The sequence below is a fragment of the Sinocyclocheilus rhinocerous genome, unplaced genomic scaffold (genome assembly GCF_001515625.1).
Source record: "Sinocyclocheilus rhinocerous isolate Xijiao unplaced genomic scaffold, SAMN03320098_v1.1 scaffold1319, whole genome shotgun sequence".
NCBI classification, from domain to species: domain Eukaryota; kingdom Metazoa; phylum Chordata; class Actinopteri; order Cypriniformes; family Cyprinidae; genus Sinocyclocheilus; species Sinocyclocheilus rhinocerous.
Window position 1 is genome coordinate 1,066,633 of NW_015650691.1, and position 17,084 is coordinate 1,083,716.

At 35.3% G+C, this 17,084-nt stretch overlaps 1 protein-coding gene across 3 annotated transcripts in view; it reads right to left on the bottom strand.

Moving 5' to 3' along the window:
• Positions 1-17,084, bottom strand: part of specc1 (sperm antigen with calponin homology and coiled-coil domains 1) — a 105,520-nt gene that overhangs the window by 35,124 nt on the left and 53,312 nt on the right. For all 3 annotated transcript variants that reach the window (XM_016517314.1, XM_016517315.1, XM_016517316.1), the window contains 5 exons: positions 14,840-15,024; positions 13,268-13,368; positions 13,113-13,185; positions 11,729-11,861; positions 9,546-9,648 (listed from right to left, as the gene is read on the bottom strand). In XM_016517314.1, coding sequence (XP_016372800.1) covers positions 9,546-9,648; positions 11,729-11,861; positions 13,113-13,185; positions 13,268-13,368; positions 14,840-15,024 — 595 coding nt within the window. The remainder of the gene's footprint in view (positions 1-9,545; positions 9,649-11,728; positions 11,862-13,112; positions 13,186-13,267; positions 13,369-14,839; positions 15,025-17,084) is intronic.

A 17,084-nucleotide genomic window follows, 5' to 3' on the forward strand; every position in this document is an offset into this window, starting at 1 on the left:
AATAAACTAACGCACATATTTAATACACTACGCATCAATATCTCTTCACTTTGTGCTTTGAACTTTTTTTATGCGGAGCGCTGTGCGCTGTGACTCCGTGTTGCTTCAAGCACGTCATTCTGCGCAAGGGATGCGCATAAGCGCTTTGTGCCGATCTGTATTTGTAGCCTTTAGTATCATAATACTTTTGCGCAATGAAAGATTATTAATAGCCTTTCTTGTTTGTCTTATCTATCATATGTTGCTGCCTCATTACTCTGCTATACATTTAAAAGAAATGTATTTTAATTTATACAATGTGACCCTGGACCACAAAACCAGTCATAAGGATCATTTTTTTAAAATTGAGATTTATACATCATCTGAAAGCTGAATAAATAATCTTTCGGTATCGGATCGGTATCGGTTCTGAAAAAGTGGTATCGAGCCAGCCCTAGAAAATACATACAATAAAATACTTCATACCCTCCAGAATGATTTTTCTCATAGGACAATAGCAACATGCCACAAATGCTGTGAATAGAGCTCCAGAAGTCAGCAACAGAAAACATGATAACTCCATCAGACACATCCTTTCACAATCAATGACTAGCGTACACTTTCAAGTGCAAAGTCAATCCTCAGTGCATAATAGACTGGACAGAATAGGATGCTAAAAATACCACAAACAGAACCTTAAATTCAAAACAACGTGCAGAGGTGAAACTTGTTGACAATTGTGCCTTTATAAACAGTGATTTGGCTGGATGATTCATTGGAGCTGCGTTTGAGTCTGTGTGCTCATTAAGTTTCCATCATTCACACTAACTGTGTTTCTGCTCTGCAGGAAACACATGCAGATAACTATGAGTTCATAAAACTGTATATATGATATTTTGACAAGTTTAACATGAAGCGATGCACATGTCTGCTTTTAAGCTCATGTTAAGCGGACTGGAGAAGCAGTTATGTGGGACTATAGGGAGTAACTCATCAAGAGGACATCCCATGTTAATTATTAGCATGCTGTTTGACCACAGTTCTCTGACATCAGGATAAATGACTAATTACTGTAGCATGACCCAAGTCTGACACTTCCTCCACTTTATTCCCTATTAAACCCTGGTCATATTTCTTTTTTTCTACTATTCTTCTATCCATCTACACTTTAAAACAATGATTTTTCAAAGTTATAAATGAATAAATATAACAAAGATTACAGGCAGTGTATCTGTCTATGAAATAGGAATTATATTTTGCATTTTAGAACTTATTTTAAGCACATTCACCCCCAGAATTCTCATTATAATTTATATTAATTTAATATATACAGTTTTTCTCAGTCGCTTTGGAGCATTTCTCAAATCATCCTTAATATTTGCAAAAAAAGTATGTGCATTTCTCAAAACAATTCGTACAAACAGCACCACACAATGGATTACCTGCAAAAGCCTGTAACTTACTCAAAATCTTTAGTTCATCTCTCAAAAGTATTTCACCCATATCACCCTGCAGCCCAAGACTGGTTGCCCACTGAAGCTAAGCAGGGCTGAGCCTGGTCAGAACCTGGATGGGAGACCTCCTGGGAAAACTAGGTTGCTGCTGGAAGAGGTGTTAGTGAGGCCAGCAGGGGGTGCTCACCCTGAAACTGTAATATAATATTTAATATAATACATACAACATAAATATTATATAATCATACTACTATTACTAGTACTAATTATATATAGTAGTCAACATTTGAAGCGGATCAAAAAAGTTCATCAAAGTTGTCCTAAGACAAGAACGCATTTTGGTTTTAGGTTAACTTTAATGAAAGGTTTTGATCCACTTCAAATGTTGACTACTCTATATATAGATAAATAGATAGATAGATAGATAGATAGATAAAAAACTGTAATATAATATTTAATATAATACATACAACATAAATATTATATAATCATACTACTATTACTAGTACTAATTATATATAGTAGTCAACACACAGTGCAATGCAAAATTCAAAATACAGGTTAAACACCTGTAAAAATTAATATGGAAAATTCCTTTATATTAATACAGTACATTGCACCCTGTATTCTTGGACTATTTTAGAGTGTATAATATAATATAATAATATTTTTAAATTGCACAACATAAAGTAATCATTTTATATAAAGTATAATAATCTATATTTTTAAATGACAGTAATGAGAAAACAATATGTGCCTAACTTTCATAAAAATAATATTGCAAAAAAAATCTATCATCTGTCCTTTCGTGTGAGAGTTGGGGTCAGACACGGGCCATACAGACTCCAAACAAGACAAATGAGAACAATAAAGTAGCCAATTTGGTGACACATCATTTGAACTGTGCAGGAGAGGGCCGTGCGTATTTGAATGTGAGTTTGAGCGACATTCGATACTCATAGCACTGAACTGAAAATGCGTCTTTTAATGAGGCTTATCCCAAAGCATATGGGATCCAAACTAAATGAATGTTTTCTCAACCTTCTCACACATTATCAGTGAGGTTCCTGCAGTTGCGCTCTTAATTACATTAACACGACCCACCTAGCTGCCACACAGCCAACACAGTGATTTGACTAAGGTCAACACATTATTATTAACATTCATTTGTGGGAAATAGGAGGTAGAGGGAGGCTATGAGTGATTGTTGTGATGTGAATGGATGGGGGGGATTGATATTTAAACAAGCTTTGAGGAAGGGCAGGTTGGAGCAGGTGACAACGCTGTCCATCTTAGCGTGTTATTGGGTAATTAGTTGCTCTCTCGCTCTCGCAGCTGATGTCTCTTATGACATAGTGGACCAGTAGCCCTTCTTGACCTTTTCCTCAGCCCATATTAAGATCAATTTGGAGCATGTGTTCTTGAGCTAACCTTTTCCCGGATCTGCAATGTGAGAAGAGGCCTGTGGCCATTGCTGTTCCCATCAACACAATCTCCAACCCTCTTCTCTGCACAATATGAAAATGGATAAATGCATGGTCATCCAGTGACCAATGAATGAGAAAACACTTGATTTCAGACGGTATTACTCAGAAATAAGGAGTAATTCATATATATTTTGCATAAAGAAAATAATGCCTTTAGCATTATTATAATAATGTTTTAAGTATTCCCCTTCAAATTTTAAATTCTCGTAACTTTTGAAATTACTATATATGAAAAAAAAAAAAACTTTATGGTCACAAAAATAAGCTAAACTTACACATACATGTAATTTTCTTTATATATAAATTTAACTTATTCTGTGTAGTCAGTGGGAATGTTTAAATCCCCATAGGCCTATATACTAAGAAATGTATACTTTCATTCAGCAATGATGCATTTAAATGATCAAAATGTAGCATGGTTTCTACAAAATATTAAACAGCACAACTGTTTTCAACATTGATAATAATAAGAAATGTTTCTTGAGCATCAAATCAGCATATTAGAATGATTTCTGAAGGATCATGTGACACTGAAGACTGGAGTAATGATGCTGAAAATTCAGCTTTGGTTCAAGAAATAAATGATCTTTTTCAGAGTGTCCACTTACAAGTGCAGACTGCCCACCTTGTTGGCAGAGGCTATTTACACTAACTCCGCCCACCAACGTGTGATTGGGCTAGTCAACACTACAAAAGACGATCAGCTCCAGTGGCGTAAATGGTAAAGCGTGTGCTAGTCATTTTTGACGCGACCGACCCGAGTTCGAATCCGCTTTTTGCCGAACTTTTTTCTCCCATTTCAAATCTCATATCACATCGGAAAGTCATTTATTTTCAATACAAATGAAGAAAATAATTGAAAAGTAAAAAAAAAAAAAAGTATCAGGTAGGGTTAGGGTAGGTGTAAGGAGGGCTTATATTGTCCCAATAAGGTGGGATCCATTTAATAATTTGAATTAAAATTATAATTTACACTCAATGCTTTATTATTGCATACTGTTTTATAATGTACTACAATACTGAGGTGCAGAGAATTGCCACTATTTGCAATAAGTAGTATAGCTTATTGGCATTTAGTGTAAATAGCATATCGCTAAGAAAATACTGCTATTTTCACTTAGTGTAAATAGCATCTATCGCTATTTTCACTTAGTGTGAATAGCCGCTGCCTATATTTTAACATATATTAAAACAGAGGGCAGTTATTTTAAACTGTAAAATTTTTTCACAATATTACTATTTTTTACTGTTTTTGGGATCAAATAAATGCAGCCTTGGTGAGCAAAAGAGACTTCTTTCAAAAACAAATCTTACCAACCCCACACTTTTGAATTGTAGTGTATTTATTTCTTTATTTTGGTTTTGTGAGTGAATTTGACCCAGATATTTTCTTTGAGAGGTTTTATGGAATTCAAGAAAGTGTAGAAATGTAAGAAAGCTAGTTTAATTTCAGTTGAGGGCGGTTACATTAGAGTAAAGAGTCCACTGTAAGTCACTTTACCAGTCACAAAACCACACAACACTTTACAGTCATGTAAAATTTAACTGCTTAACACGCCCAATGTCTGGGCCAGGCACAAACAAATAATCTGACTCCATGTCAAGATTTAAGCATCGCCATAGACCGCACAGAAAAAATTTACATCATATAATCGCCAGAAGCCAGAATTATTTTCAATGCTAAAATCCACGACTAGTTTAAGCCTCTTATTGCAATCTGGCCACCGAGCGCTGATTATTTTACCCTCCAGACAGCGAGTGGTTAAAGAACCCAAACTGCTGAACAGAATCTCTGCAAGCCAAAGGGCAAAAGATGAATAAGCACTGTACTGACTAGAGTTTCTCCATTTTCAACAAAGTTTATCTCTTCATATACTGTTGTCTTTGCTAATAACATTTAAGGGTGTACACACACTAGGCACGGTTGTCTTGAACCGAGCCCGAGCCCGAGCGCGATTGTCCCCCCTCCCGACTCCCCCGTTGGCCTGCACTCCACTCACATTGCACTTTACGTTCCGGGCCAGAGCACGCTTTATGCTGCCTTCACGTGCTATCAAAATTATCGTAATTACGAGTTTTCTAATTAGAAATTGGACATGAACAGCCTCTGAAGTCGTATTTACTACTCAAAAATTATATTGATACTCCAGTTTCTGAGTTAGGCTGGCCATAAACTTTAAACATGTTAGGGGACAACGATTGCTGCTGTTAATGCTATTTGTTAAAAAGGCCCACTGTAAATGCACTTTTATTTTGAAGTGTTCTGGCGATCAGTGTTGGGGAAAGTTACTTTTAAAAGTAATGCATTACAATAGTTTTCTTGTAAATTAAAAAAAGTAATGCGTTACTTTACTAGTTACTTTAAAAAAGTAATCTGATTACGTAACTCGCATTACTTGTAATGCGTTACCCCCAATACTGCTGGCGATCAGCCAGTGTTTGAATTCGCTGTCAATGCAGCAACGTAAAGACACTACGCTCCACCCATTTCCAGCAGGTGGCGGTGATTAGCAGTTTGTAGAAATAGACCCTCAAGAAATGGGTGAAAGAAAAGGGACTTGATGCTTTCTTCATGTTTGGTGTTGTGTGCGTATTATATGAACCAAGTACGTTAATTTATGTACTTCAGCTCATGTTAACTGTGACCTTTCTGAATTTATATTCTGTTCTTACATGCTCAACATTTATTGAACATTAATGGAATTGTTGTGGAGAAAATAAAAGCATCAAAGAACTTTAAGCTGTATCTTCATGTCTCTGACCGGACTTCTGTGGTGAACTAGTCCCCCACTGGCAACCCCAACTGGCTTAGTTCTACCAGTTTTCTTTGCTATTATTTATTATTCTTTTTTTAAACAACAACTACATCACCTTTTCTTGTCGTTAAAGTCGTGCCTATTTATAGATAGGCATTTGAAGCATATTGTATTCATATCTAGCGCGATGATGAATGTTTATGATTATCCACCAATGTAATATTACATTTTATTTTTCCGACAACAAATCACTTGAATGCAACGAGCTCGTAATAACGACTTCATAAGTGGGGAAATAGGAAGTTTCCGATAGCACAAGAAGGCAGTAGAGAAGCGATCTCACTCAGCACAATGAAGTGCATCGTTTTGTTAACTTTGTGGTTTATTATTTCGAGTCGTTTGGGACGCGGTGACACATGGCTCTCTCACAATATATTGCTTAACATATCTATTGCTTTTGCCACTCAGAAATGTTCATGCAATTGTGCTGCACGTAGCCTATCAGAAGTTTCGCGCTCGGGTGCGGTTAGCGCTCACACTACATGCGTACTGCACCCGAGCGCAACTGAACCGCGCTCTGGCCCACCTCTTCCAACTGAGACAGGGACGGCTAAACGAACCACGCCCAGGCGCGGCACGGACCAATCACACTAGTCAAACAAACCGGGCTTTGGGGGTCAAACGCGCTCGGGCACGGTTCAAAACGCCTATTGTAAGTACATCCTAACAGCCAGCGCAGGTCACCTGAGAGCAGTTGGCCAGTATCTGGTGCTTAAAACATCAATGCAAGCATGTCTCTGTTTTCCAGTGTTAAGCAAAAGATGATGAAAGCGGTAGGAGGGGAAAAAAAAGCATGATTGCCCCTTTCATCGTTTTGTTTACCAGCTGAGGCTAATATGGAAGGTAAGCGTGTTTGAGCTAATCTTCCTCTCACACATGACATTGGCGGAGCATAGGGTCTGGTCCCCTGAGGGTTTAATGGGCCTCAAACAGGCTATTAGAGCAGTGAGTGAACCTGTAGAAATATTATCTGCTCACATACAATCGCACATGACCAATTACACATTATTTGCTTCTGGAAACACAAACACTGGCTGATGCATCTCAAGTGGCACAAATACCAATTTGTCTTATAGGTCATTCAGTGTTGGGTAGATTACATATGAAATATAATGTGGTACTGATTAAGAATGACATGACAATTTTTTTTTTTTACATTTAACTCCTATTTATTATCGCGAGACTAATCTCATATTATCTGGGCAAAAATATAAAGAAAGGCTTAAAATGTTTCTTGTGAAAATACTGAAAAAAGATGCCCTTTACTGATAGATGATCTTAAACTAGCTCAATTTATATAATAACATTCCCATTTGTGACGACAGTTTGTGAACCAAGATTTTCCAAGTAAGTGTTCCCACAATGTTTGTTGTAATTGGTCTTGGGAAAGCAATGCAGACTTATTGGTTGCATGCAGAAGTTATTTCTGTGGATTGCACAGCTAGAAGCCCCATGAAATTGTTTACTCCATTTAAAATGAGTTCTTTGATAAATATACTTTGTTTTGGAATTTTATTAGAGCTTTTGTCAGGATATTGATGTTTATATACAATATCATTATTGTTAGATAAGACTGCAATTATTTGATCAAAAATACAGTAAAATCACTAATAATGTGAAATATTATTACAATTTCAAATAGTTGTTTTCTATTTTAATATATTTTAAAATGTAATGTATTCCTGTGATGGCACAGCTGAATTTTCATCATCCATTACTACAGTCTTCAGCCTCACATGATCCTTCAGAAGTCACTTTAATATGAAGATCTTGGTGCTCAAGTTTGAAGATCTTGTGCTCAAATTATTATCAGTGTTGAAAACAGTTGTGCTGCTTAATATTTAAACCGTGATACATTTTTTGTCTTTTAAGAAATAAAAAGTTCAAAAGAACAGCATTTATTGGAAACAGATTTTTTTTGTACCAATGCAAAAGGCTTTACTGTCACTGAAATTAAGTTTATAAAATTAGCTTTGAATTTTTAATGATGGCTGGTGACCAAGAAATTGGCAAAATGAAATATTTGACACTTTACATAAGGAAAGAGATTTATGATCATGCAACAGCACCATCTGTAATTATTTCTCATCAAAATAAGTACATGTAGGATTTTATGAAACTCACACCAAAAAGCTCTGAAGACTCTTCAACTATCTAATACAAAATGATGGTTTGACATACTGTACGAACCACTAAAAGTCTAGTTTGCTCATATAACCATGTTGTGATGTATGTTTCACTGATCACTCTACTGTACAATTGTTTCATTACCGAAATCAAGTCTAAGCATTAAATATGAAAAATCCCTTTCAAATCTCCAAAGTGACACATTCCCAAATCATACTTGCAATAAATCCCCCTCAAAACCGAACAGACTGTGACCACAGTCTAGTAAAGAGAGAAGAATGTTAGATATCAGAAGTACAGAGAAAACGTGCGTACTTTGAGGTAAAAGAAACAGTAGATGAAATTTGTTTTCTGCTCAGTTAGAAAGGAGAAATTTAGGGGGGCCTTTGTCATTTTTACTGAGAGGAAATTGGTGGTGGGATTTGGAAATGGCATGAGCTGGATTATAACTTGGGCCGCCCACACAAGGGACTTATTTTATGAAGTATGGGATAAGCATGTTAAGACAGTAGATGACCACTTACTCTTTTGTAATGACACTTCTGATAATCCACCATCACAACCAAAACGCAAATTTAGTTAAGGGGGGGGTACAATGCTGTTTCATGCATTCAGAGTTGTTTACATTGTTAAAGAGTTGGATTCTCATGCTAAACATGGCCAAAGTTTCAAAAAACGATTTGGATATATAACAGAGTATTTCTGTGCCAAATACACATTTCCGGGTTTCTTACAAGGTTCGGAAAGTTTTTTTCGATCGTGGCTCTTCATGACGTAATGAAGGGTTAGAACTCCTTATATGGGCATTTTTCCCGGAAGAGCGCGCCCGCGCACACATCGACCAGAGCGAGAGCAAGAGCACGCCCATCAACGCGTTTCATTCGGCTGCACTGAACGGGACTCGCTCGAGAAGAATGTCTCTAAAGAGGTGTGTTTTTGGTTGTAAGGGAAAGATAACTTTGTTCAGCTTCCCGAAGAATCCAGCGTTACGTAAACAGCGGATGCAGTTTGTTTTCCGGGGTAGCAACGGAGTTTCGCAAGTGTGTTTGTTGACGAACGTTTTTATAAACTAGGCCCAGTTCGGTGCTGGATTTTCACATCGTTTGATACTGAAAGACGGAGCGGTCCCAGCTATAAAAGATCCCGGTCATGATTCAGAACTGCAGACGGTAAGTGAAACGGCATCTCAAATGTCTGTGTTTTGTGCTCGTCACTCTTTAGCTCCGCCCACGGCGTGCCTCCAGGAGCTCGGCTGTTTGCGGAGAGAATTGTAAAGCTGTATCTTTCTTTTATAAATATGATAAAACTAAATACTTTTTGGAGATATGAAGGATGCAGTACTACTCTATAGGTACTCAAGATTAATATGAGATTGGGTGAAACTGTGTGTGTTAGACCTTTAAGTATCAATCAAATGTCAAAAGCTTAAAAATGCGTTTAAACTTTCAGCCATCACACTTTCCATTTTCAGTTATTTGTGTAGTTCTGTTTGGTGGCCTTAATGGTGCAGAAATTACACATTTCACTTTTAAACATGTCAGTTTTTTTCACTCTGCATTCCTTTGGTTGCATTCCTTTGGCATTCCCAATGTTGTATTTAAACAGTCATGGCAATAAAACTTGCCTGAAAGATGAGAGAGAGGGACATGGTGAGAAAGGGGGTCAGGGCCTGTGCTCCTTACCGGATAGCCTTCTGTTTTCTTCTGGCACCACTTCAGTAGAGCGTTCCTCTTAGATCCACCATACTCCCGCGCCAGAGCAGACAGAGGGTCTGTTCTTTCCACACTAGCATCAGGGGACACACACATACACACGTACGGTCACTAACACTGCATCTGTACATGTGTGTGAGACCTCATGGGGTTTTGGAGTGTGTGACATGCACTCATAACATTTAGTTATTTCCTAAATGCGATTATAGCATTGAAAGAGCTAAATGTATTTGCGTCCTCTGAAAATCTGCACAAAATATATACTGTACTTGGGATAAATAACGTAACGACAGATTGTGAGTGACTTTCACTTGACGGGTTTAGTGTTTAACCACTGCTAAAATCCTCACACACATGTGAAAGTACATCAGTACATCAGGAGCATCTGTCTGCGAGAGACACAGCATGAAAGCTAATCAGATTGCCTTGTTGTGTGTTCGTGGGAAAATTGGATGACTCTGTGGTCATTGCACTGGAACTCCGAACACTATATGCGTCATTGTTTTATTACCTTTCACACTGATGTCTGTAAGGATTTGTAACAAATACAAGATTCAATATATATATTCTCCAATACATAATATTTAATATGTTATAAAGGGATTACATTATTATTTATGTGAAAGAGATCAATAATTTTATTCAGCAAGGATGCATTAAATTGATAAAAAATGACAGTAAAATTTTTATATTGTTATATTTTTAGTATTTTTAGTAACTATTTTCAACAATGATAATGTTTTTTTTTTTTGAGCTGCAAATCAGCATATCAGAATGATTTCTGAAGGATCATGTGACAAGAGTGGAGTAATGACTGCTGGAAATTTAGCTTTGCCATCACGGGAATAAATTACCTTTTAACATATATTGAAATAGAAAACTGTTATTTTAAATTGTAATAATATTCGCAATATTACTGTTTATGTTTGATCAATGAATGCAGTCTTGGTGAGCAAAAGAGAATTTCATAAAATTAATAAAAAAAATGTTGAAAGATTTTAAAATTAAAATAAAATAAAAAATCAGGAACATGTGAATGGTAGTGTATATAAAGGCAATTCTGTAATTTTTTATAATAATGAAAAAATACACATCAAAAAAAGTGTCTGTTTTCATTGACACAAATTTAAAGGCACAATATGTAAGATTTTTTTATTAAAATATCCAAAAACCACTAGAACAGTGTTATATATTTTTCTGACTTGTGTACTTACTTTTAAAGTGGAGTGTTCCTTTAATAATTGTAAAAAAAAAAAATGTAAGAAGTAACAAATGGTGAAATGTTTAAATGATATGTTGCAGGACCATGACAAATTTACATATTCATGTATATTTTAAACTAAAATCTTAGAAAATCTTGAAGAGTCCATGAACACATTATGCGTCAACTTCCCAACAGTGTTTTTGAAGCAGGGCAAAAAAAGGTCATGACAAACGTTCTATATCAAGACCTTTTTTATTTGTATCAGTTTGTGCCAAGTATGAAACTGTTTAACTCTAGGGGAGTTGGAAAATGAGCCTATTTTTTTTTTTTTTAAAGTGGAGTGTTCCTTTAATAATTGTAAAAAAAAAAAATTTAAGAAGTAACAAATGGTGAAATGTTTAAATGATATGTTGCAGGACCATGACAAATTTACATATTCATGTATATTTTAAACTAAAATCTTAGAAAATCTTGAAGAGTCCATGAACACATTATGCGTCAACTTCCCAACAGTGTTTTTGAAGCAGGGCAAAAAAAGGTCATGACAAACGTTCTATATCAAGACCTTTTTTATTTGTATCAGTTTGTGCCAAGTATGATTCTGTTCAAATTGTGAATCACCAAAGAGACTGACTTGCATAACTCGAGGCATTGTTTCTAAGCAGAACAGCAGGGGTTAGCGAAACGAAAACAGTGAGAAACTGTTGAGGAAGGCGGAATGCATTGTGTATCATGGATAAGAAATGCAGTTCAGGTCTTTCTAATCTGAGTCATCTTATTAGTCTATGTCTCAGCTTTATTCACATATATTTAGCAGCGAAAGGTAGCTGTGAGTCTTTCTTTCATAAGACATGAACAGTCTGATTTCATAAACAGTCATCTGTTGTTTTAGTGCCCCTAGTGAGGAAGACATGTGCTGCATCTGTGCTTTTATGTTTTTGAAGCTTACTTGAGTTTGCTGTTGGCTCTGTTGTAAGTAAAAGAGGATGTGCGGCCATTGAAGTGAGTTGGAGTTTTAATCACAGACTCGAGAGATGGACTCTTCCTCATAAGAGACGAGGGCTTCAGTTCATCACACGACCCTGAGAGAGACAGAACCACAGACACACAGGGGAAATTTAATATTGTGTCCCATTATTGACACATTTCTGGAGAATATCCTCTCTAAGGACATAATAAAATCCACAAAGAGAAGACATGACACAATATTAAGATAACTGATACTACGAATGCCAGAGCAAAACACTTCCTGAAGAAATGATACACCAACATAATACATGACCAAAATAATAAGGTATGGGGTCATTTTTTGTAATAAGTCAAAGATTTTTTGTAATAAATTAATAATTTTATTCTGCAAGGATGCATTAAATTGATCAAAAGTGACAGTAAAGAAAATTGTTACAAAATAAATAAAATAATACAACATTTTTATTGAGCAGCAAATTAGCACATGTGAATGATTTCTGAAGGATCATGTGACACTGAAGACTGGAGTAATGACCCTGACCATTTAGCTTTGCCATCACAGGAATAAATTACAATTTAATATATATTACAATAAAAAAACAGCTATTTGAAATTATAAGAATTTTTCATAATATTCCTGTTTTATGTATTTTTGATCAAATAAATGCAACATTGGTGAGACTTAAAAGAGATATAAAACATTAAAAGATTTTACAGAACCCAAATATTTTAACGGTAGATATTTCCACTATCTTCTTGGCTTGTTTTACTACATATTTATTACACTTCACTATCCTGAAGAACTGTTTGCACTATAAATGTACACATTTTTCTTTTTTTTTCTTGTTTAAATATTATTATTATTATTATTATTATTATTGGACAACTTCAGTGGAAGTCAACTGTGCATTCTGAAAAAAAAAAAAAAAGTGATTATAATAGTCACAAATATTAATTCTTCCATGTGTTATTTGATCTGTTATAAGTTATTGAAATCCTATTTTAGCATTGTAACTAGTGCTCTAAGCAGATGAACTTTAACTTATTTTAAAATGATGTTAAGTTTTGTGGCTATACAGTACTTTTGAAGAAATATACTTTTACTTTTTTTCCCCAGAGCAATATCAATAGACCCCATTTTAGACACTGATGTTTTAGACAGATTTCAGACAAAGATAATGACTTTGTATTACAAGTGCATACATGCGCAGTTTCACAATTTCAAAATGTCTGTGGTAAGCAACAACATGCCACAGATGCTATGAACAGTTTAAATGTAAATGTTTCTCTACAGTATAGGTGTTTAAGGATAACTGAAGTGTTGTTTGAAGGACGCTCCTCAATTCTATGTCACTATGAAGTACCATTGTGGGGGAAATCTCCAAAGGCGATTTTTCTCTCAAGGGTCATTGACAGCGGCTTGATTCCAGAGTGCCTCTAGAAACATAAGACACGTGTCAGTGATAGCATGGCCCATACTCCAGTATAAATGCGTGGTTTATTGTGAGATGTGTAGTACCTGAATGGGTGAGACAGCAGCAGCAGGGGCTGTACGGACTGGTATGCCACTCAGGGGGCTTCTGGGAGATGTATGCATCTGTACTGAGCTGCTGGGTCCATCTAGAAGAATACAGTGAAACACTTTTAAAATTGGCCATAGAAAATCCTATTTCCAGCCACACAGACAACATTAAAAATCTGAATGGATAGTTCATTCAATAGATAGTATCTCATTACTTTCGTATGTCATTCCAAACCTGTATGACTTTTGGAACACAAAAGAAGGTGTTTTTGGATTTAGAACAGCTAAGGTGCGTCGTTAGACACAATGTGGAGCGGAGAGACTAAAACCCACTCATCTGTTCTAAATTCACTGTAAACCATGGCTTTACAGGGCTTATTGCTTTTATAAAATGTTAGCATGTGCTTAGCCCACCCAATAAGTCAAAATTTTCAACAAAAATCTAACATTTTAAAACATTTTCATAGTTGCATAATAATACTGATGTAATGAGGTCACAGGTGTATGTTTCTACAGTAATTTACAACAGCTTCGAACATGGCTAAAACAATCATAATCAAGGACCGGAACTTTGGTTTTGGTGACCACTGACTTCTATTGTATGGACAATAAAAAAAAAATCTCAAAATAGCTTCTTTTAAAAATTGCATTTGGGTGAGTAAATGATGACAGAATTTCAATTTGTTGGGTGAATTATCACTTCAAGGTCATTTACACAGGAAGTTCAGTATGACATAATACAATAAGTCAAGAGGATACTGCATAATATTGCTTTTTTTAATTCTTCATCCAATAGTTTTTTACTGGCCCATCCTTGAAAAACAGCATGCAAAGGGTTACAAATGAATCTCCACTCAAACTATTAAGATCATATAAAATGTAAATGTGAAAATTGGATTTGTCATAATACAAACCGTATATGGTAAAGTAATGGTTCACGAGGACCCTTATGAGGACAATTATATTTTGATGAAGCTGGAATGACTGTCTGACAACACCACATTAGACTTTCTGAAATACCCTATTTTATAAAAATCACAAGCTGTACTAAAGGTTATTAATAATGGGACTCTTTGTCTTATTATTCTAGGAACATTAAACAACCTCTCCAATCTAGCATGACATTTTTTTGTGATTAATGAGCAGAAGTCCTGCTGTCTCACCACCCGTAACTTACAGAAGTATCTGTCCAGCATAAAGACAGGCGGGAATGATTTGAGAGGTCTGGCTGCTGTAATGAGAGCCAGACTTTCCTGCTGCCGTGTTACTGATAGATTGTGATGGCAGACAGGAGATGTTTGGAGAGAATTACATCATTAGCTCAGATTAAAGTACGGCTTCTGTTAGCATCTGTTTCACCATGATAGCGCCATGATCTAAACATTTCATCACTGCCTAAATATTTTTTCAGCAATAATTTTACCATCTGAGACATTTTACTCAATGTCTCAGATATTTACAATTATTGTTACATGGAAGAAAAGATGAGAAAAAGGGAGAGGAGAAGAATGAGAATGACGGGAGACTGAGGGAAAAAAAGAAAAGCAGCGAGAAAGGTCGTGTCCTCACTCGGCACAGCTGTGTCAAAAGACTTGATGAGAGATTTGACCGTGGCTCCTGGTTCTGAGGGCATGCTGCTTCCACTCTCATTGCCATTGGTTAGGAAGCCACCAGGTGCATTCTGGGACACAGTCATTCGGCACCAGTGAGGACTGCCATCTGAGTCAGAGAGACTAACGTCTTCACTCCATGACCTATCAATCACAGAACACATATACAGATATAGAGAGGCCACAGGGATGTGAATGTATTTTACATGAGGTGCAACATGTGCATATGAATAAACTATTTTACATGCTGTACAGTAAAATAAAATAAAATAGACAATTATACAATTTTCGTTGTTTTTTATGACTTTGTAAAAATACAAAAAATTAAAACAGAAAAAAGTAGATTGATACCAATTCATGTTTAATAATTTAATAATATTAAATAATAATAGTAATTAATAGTAATTTCAAACCATATCAAAATGGCATTCAGTACTAATGAATTAGTTAAATCATGTTTGATTCACATCTCACCCCATTAATCAAAAGAGAAAAAAGATCAATTATATTTGCATTAAAAATAAAGATATAAATAAAGTTATTTTAGGACTAAAATTTTTTTTTGCACCGTCACTTTTTTTTATCATAATTAAGCATATTTCCTCCTCAAAAATTCGTAGTGTCTAAGCATGTGTAATTGATATTATCCTTGATTCTCATCATTTACATCAATTAATGGCATTCAGTACTAATGAATTAGTTAAATCATGTTTGATTCACATCTCACCCCATTAATCAAAAGAGAAAAAAGATCAATTATATTTGCATTAAAAATAAAGATATAAATAAAGTTATTTTAGGACTAAAATTTTTTTTTTGCACCGTCACTTTTTTTTATCATAATTAAGCATATTTCCTCCTCAAAAATTCGTAGTGTCTAAGCATGTGTAATTGATATTATCCTTGATTCTCATCATTTACATCAATTACTGTTATTTTTTGAAAATGCTGCAATATGTTTTTATTAAAATACTGCAATAGAATGCAATGCAATACAATTAAACAAATTAAAAGCCTGACAAATACTTTGTAAATACAGTTTTTCCACATTGTAGTAATGAGCTTTTTGGGTTTTTTTTACTGCGAAATGGGGGTAAACATGTTCAACTGCAAGAAAATTAATGCCACAATCTAAACAATCTTAAAGGTTATAAAAATATGCATCCATGTTCTTTATGCACAATATAATTTCTTATTTCTATCTTTTGATTTTGAAATGAAACATGACCAGCCGTATCTTTTGACAGGTTTTGTGGGATTCAAAAATTATGGCTGATTGTTAAAAATTCACATATAATGTCCACAAAAAGAACTACATTAAGGGATTAATTGAATGATTGTTGTACAAGACCATAAATATATAATTTCTCAAGTTTAATCAATACTCAGTAGACAACATTGGTATATTAGAGCTAATTGTCCCCACATCACACAGTGTACTGGAGACAGTACAGTATATTATGCACATTTGAGCACATTTAAGTGAAGTTTACTGAGGCAGAAATGTCCTCTTGTGCAAAAATGGTTCAATATGCGAACAGTATTGCATAATATAAAAATGCAAAATATTAGCAAGGACACAGTTCTAGTGATGCCTCTGCTCAGGATAAAGTCCCAAACTGTCTGTGTCATGTTTCTTTACTGTAGATGCATGTATACAAACATGTGAAAGCGAAAAATGAGAAGCCCCAGTGGAAGCAGCCTTAAAAACACAGACATAACATGCTGGAATGATCTGATTTATTGACTTTAAAAATACAGAATACATTGATGAAAATGTTATACATGTACATTTAAAACCCCATGTGTTAGAGATAAATAGTATTGTATCTCTCATGAGTACAAACGTCATTGCAGTCACATGAAGACAGTACATCAGTTACATTTGCACATTCACTGAATCGTAACAGAAACTGCATCATTTAAAGGCAGAGGTGTGAAACTGCTAAGCATGCAATCATATTTTGGCACAGTCATGTCCTGAACTGTTAATACTAGCATGTAATATAATTTCTGATAAACTGCATCTAGATGAATATGTTCCTGCGAGACATACAACCTGAGATTTGACAAAACGGCAGTCGAGGACCTGACTTCAAGTCTTTAAAAAGCTCGAAGATGATTTTGTACACTTCATATTTGAGAGTCACGTCTCATTCGCATTCATAATATCATGTGATATTCACATTCACTGAGAAACTTTC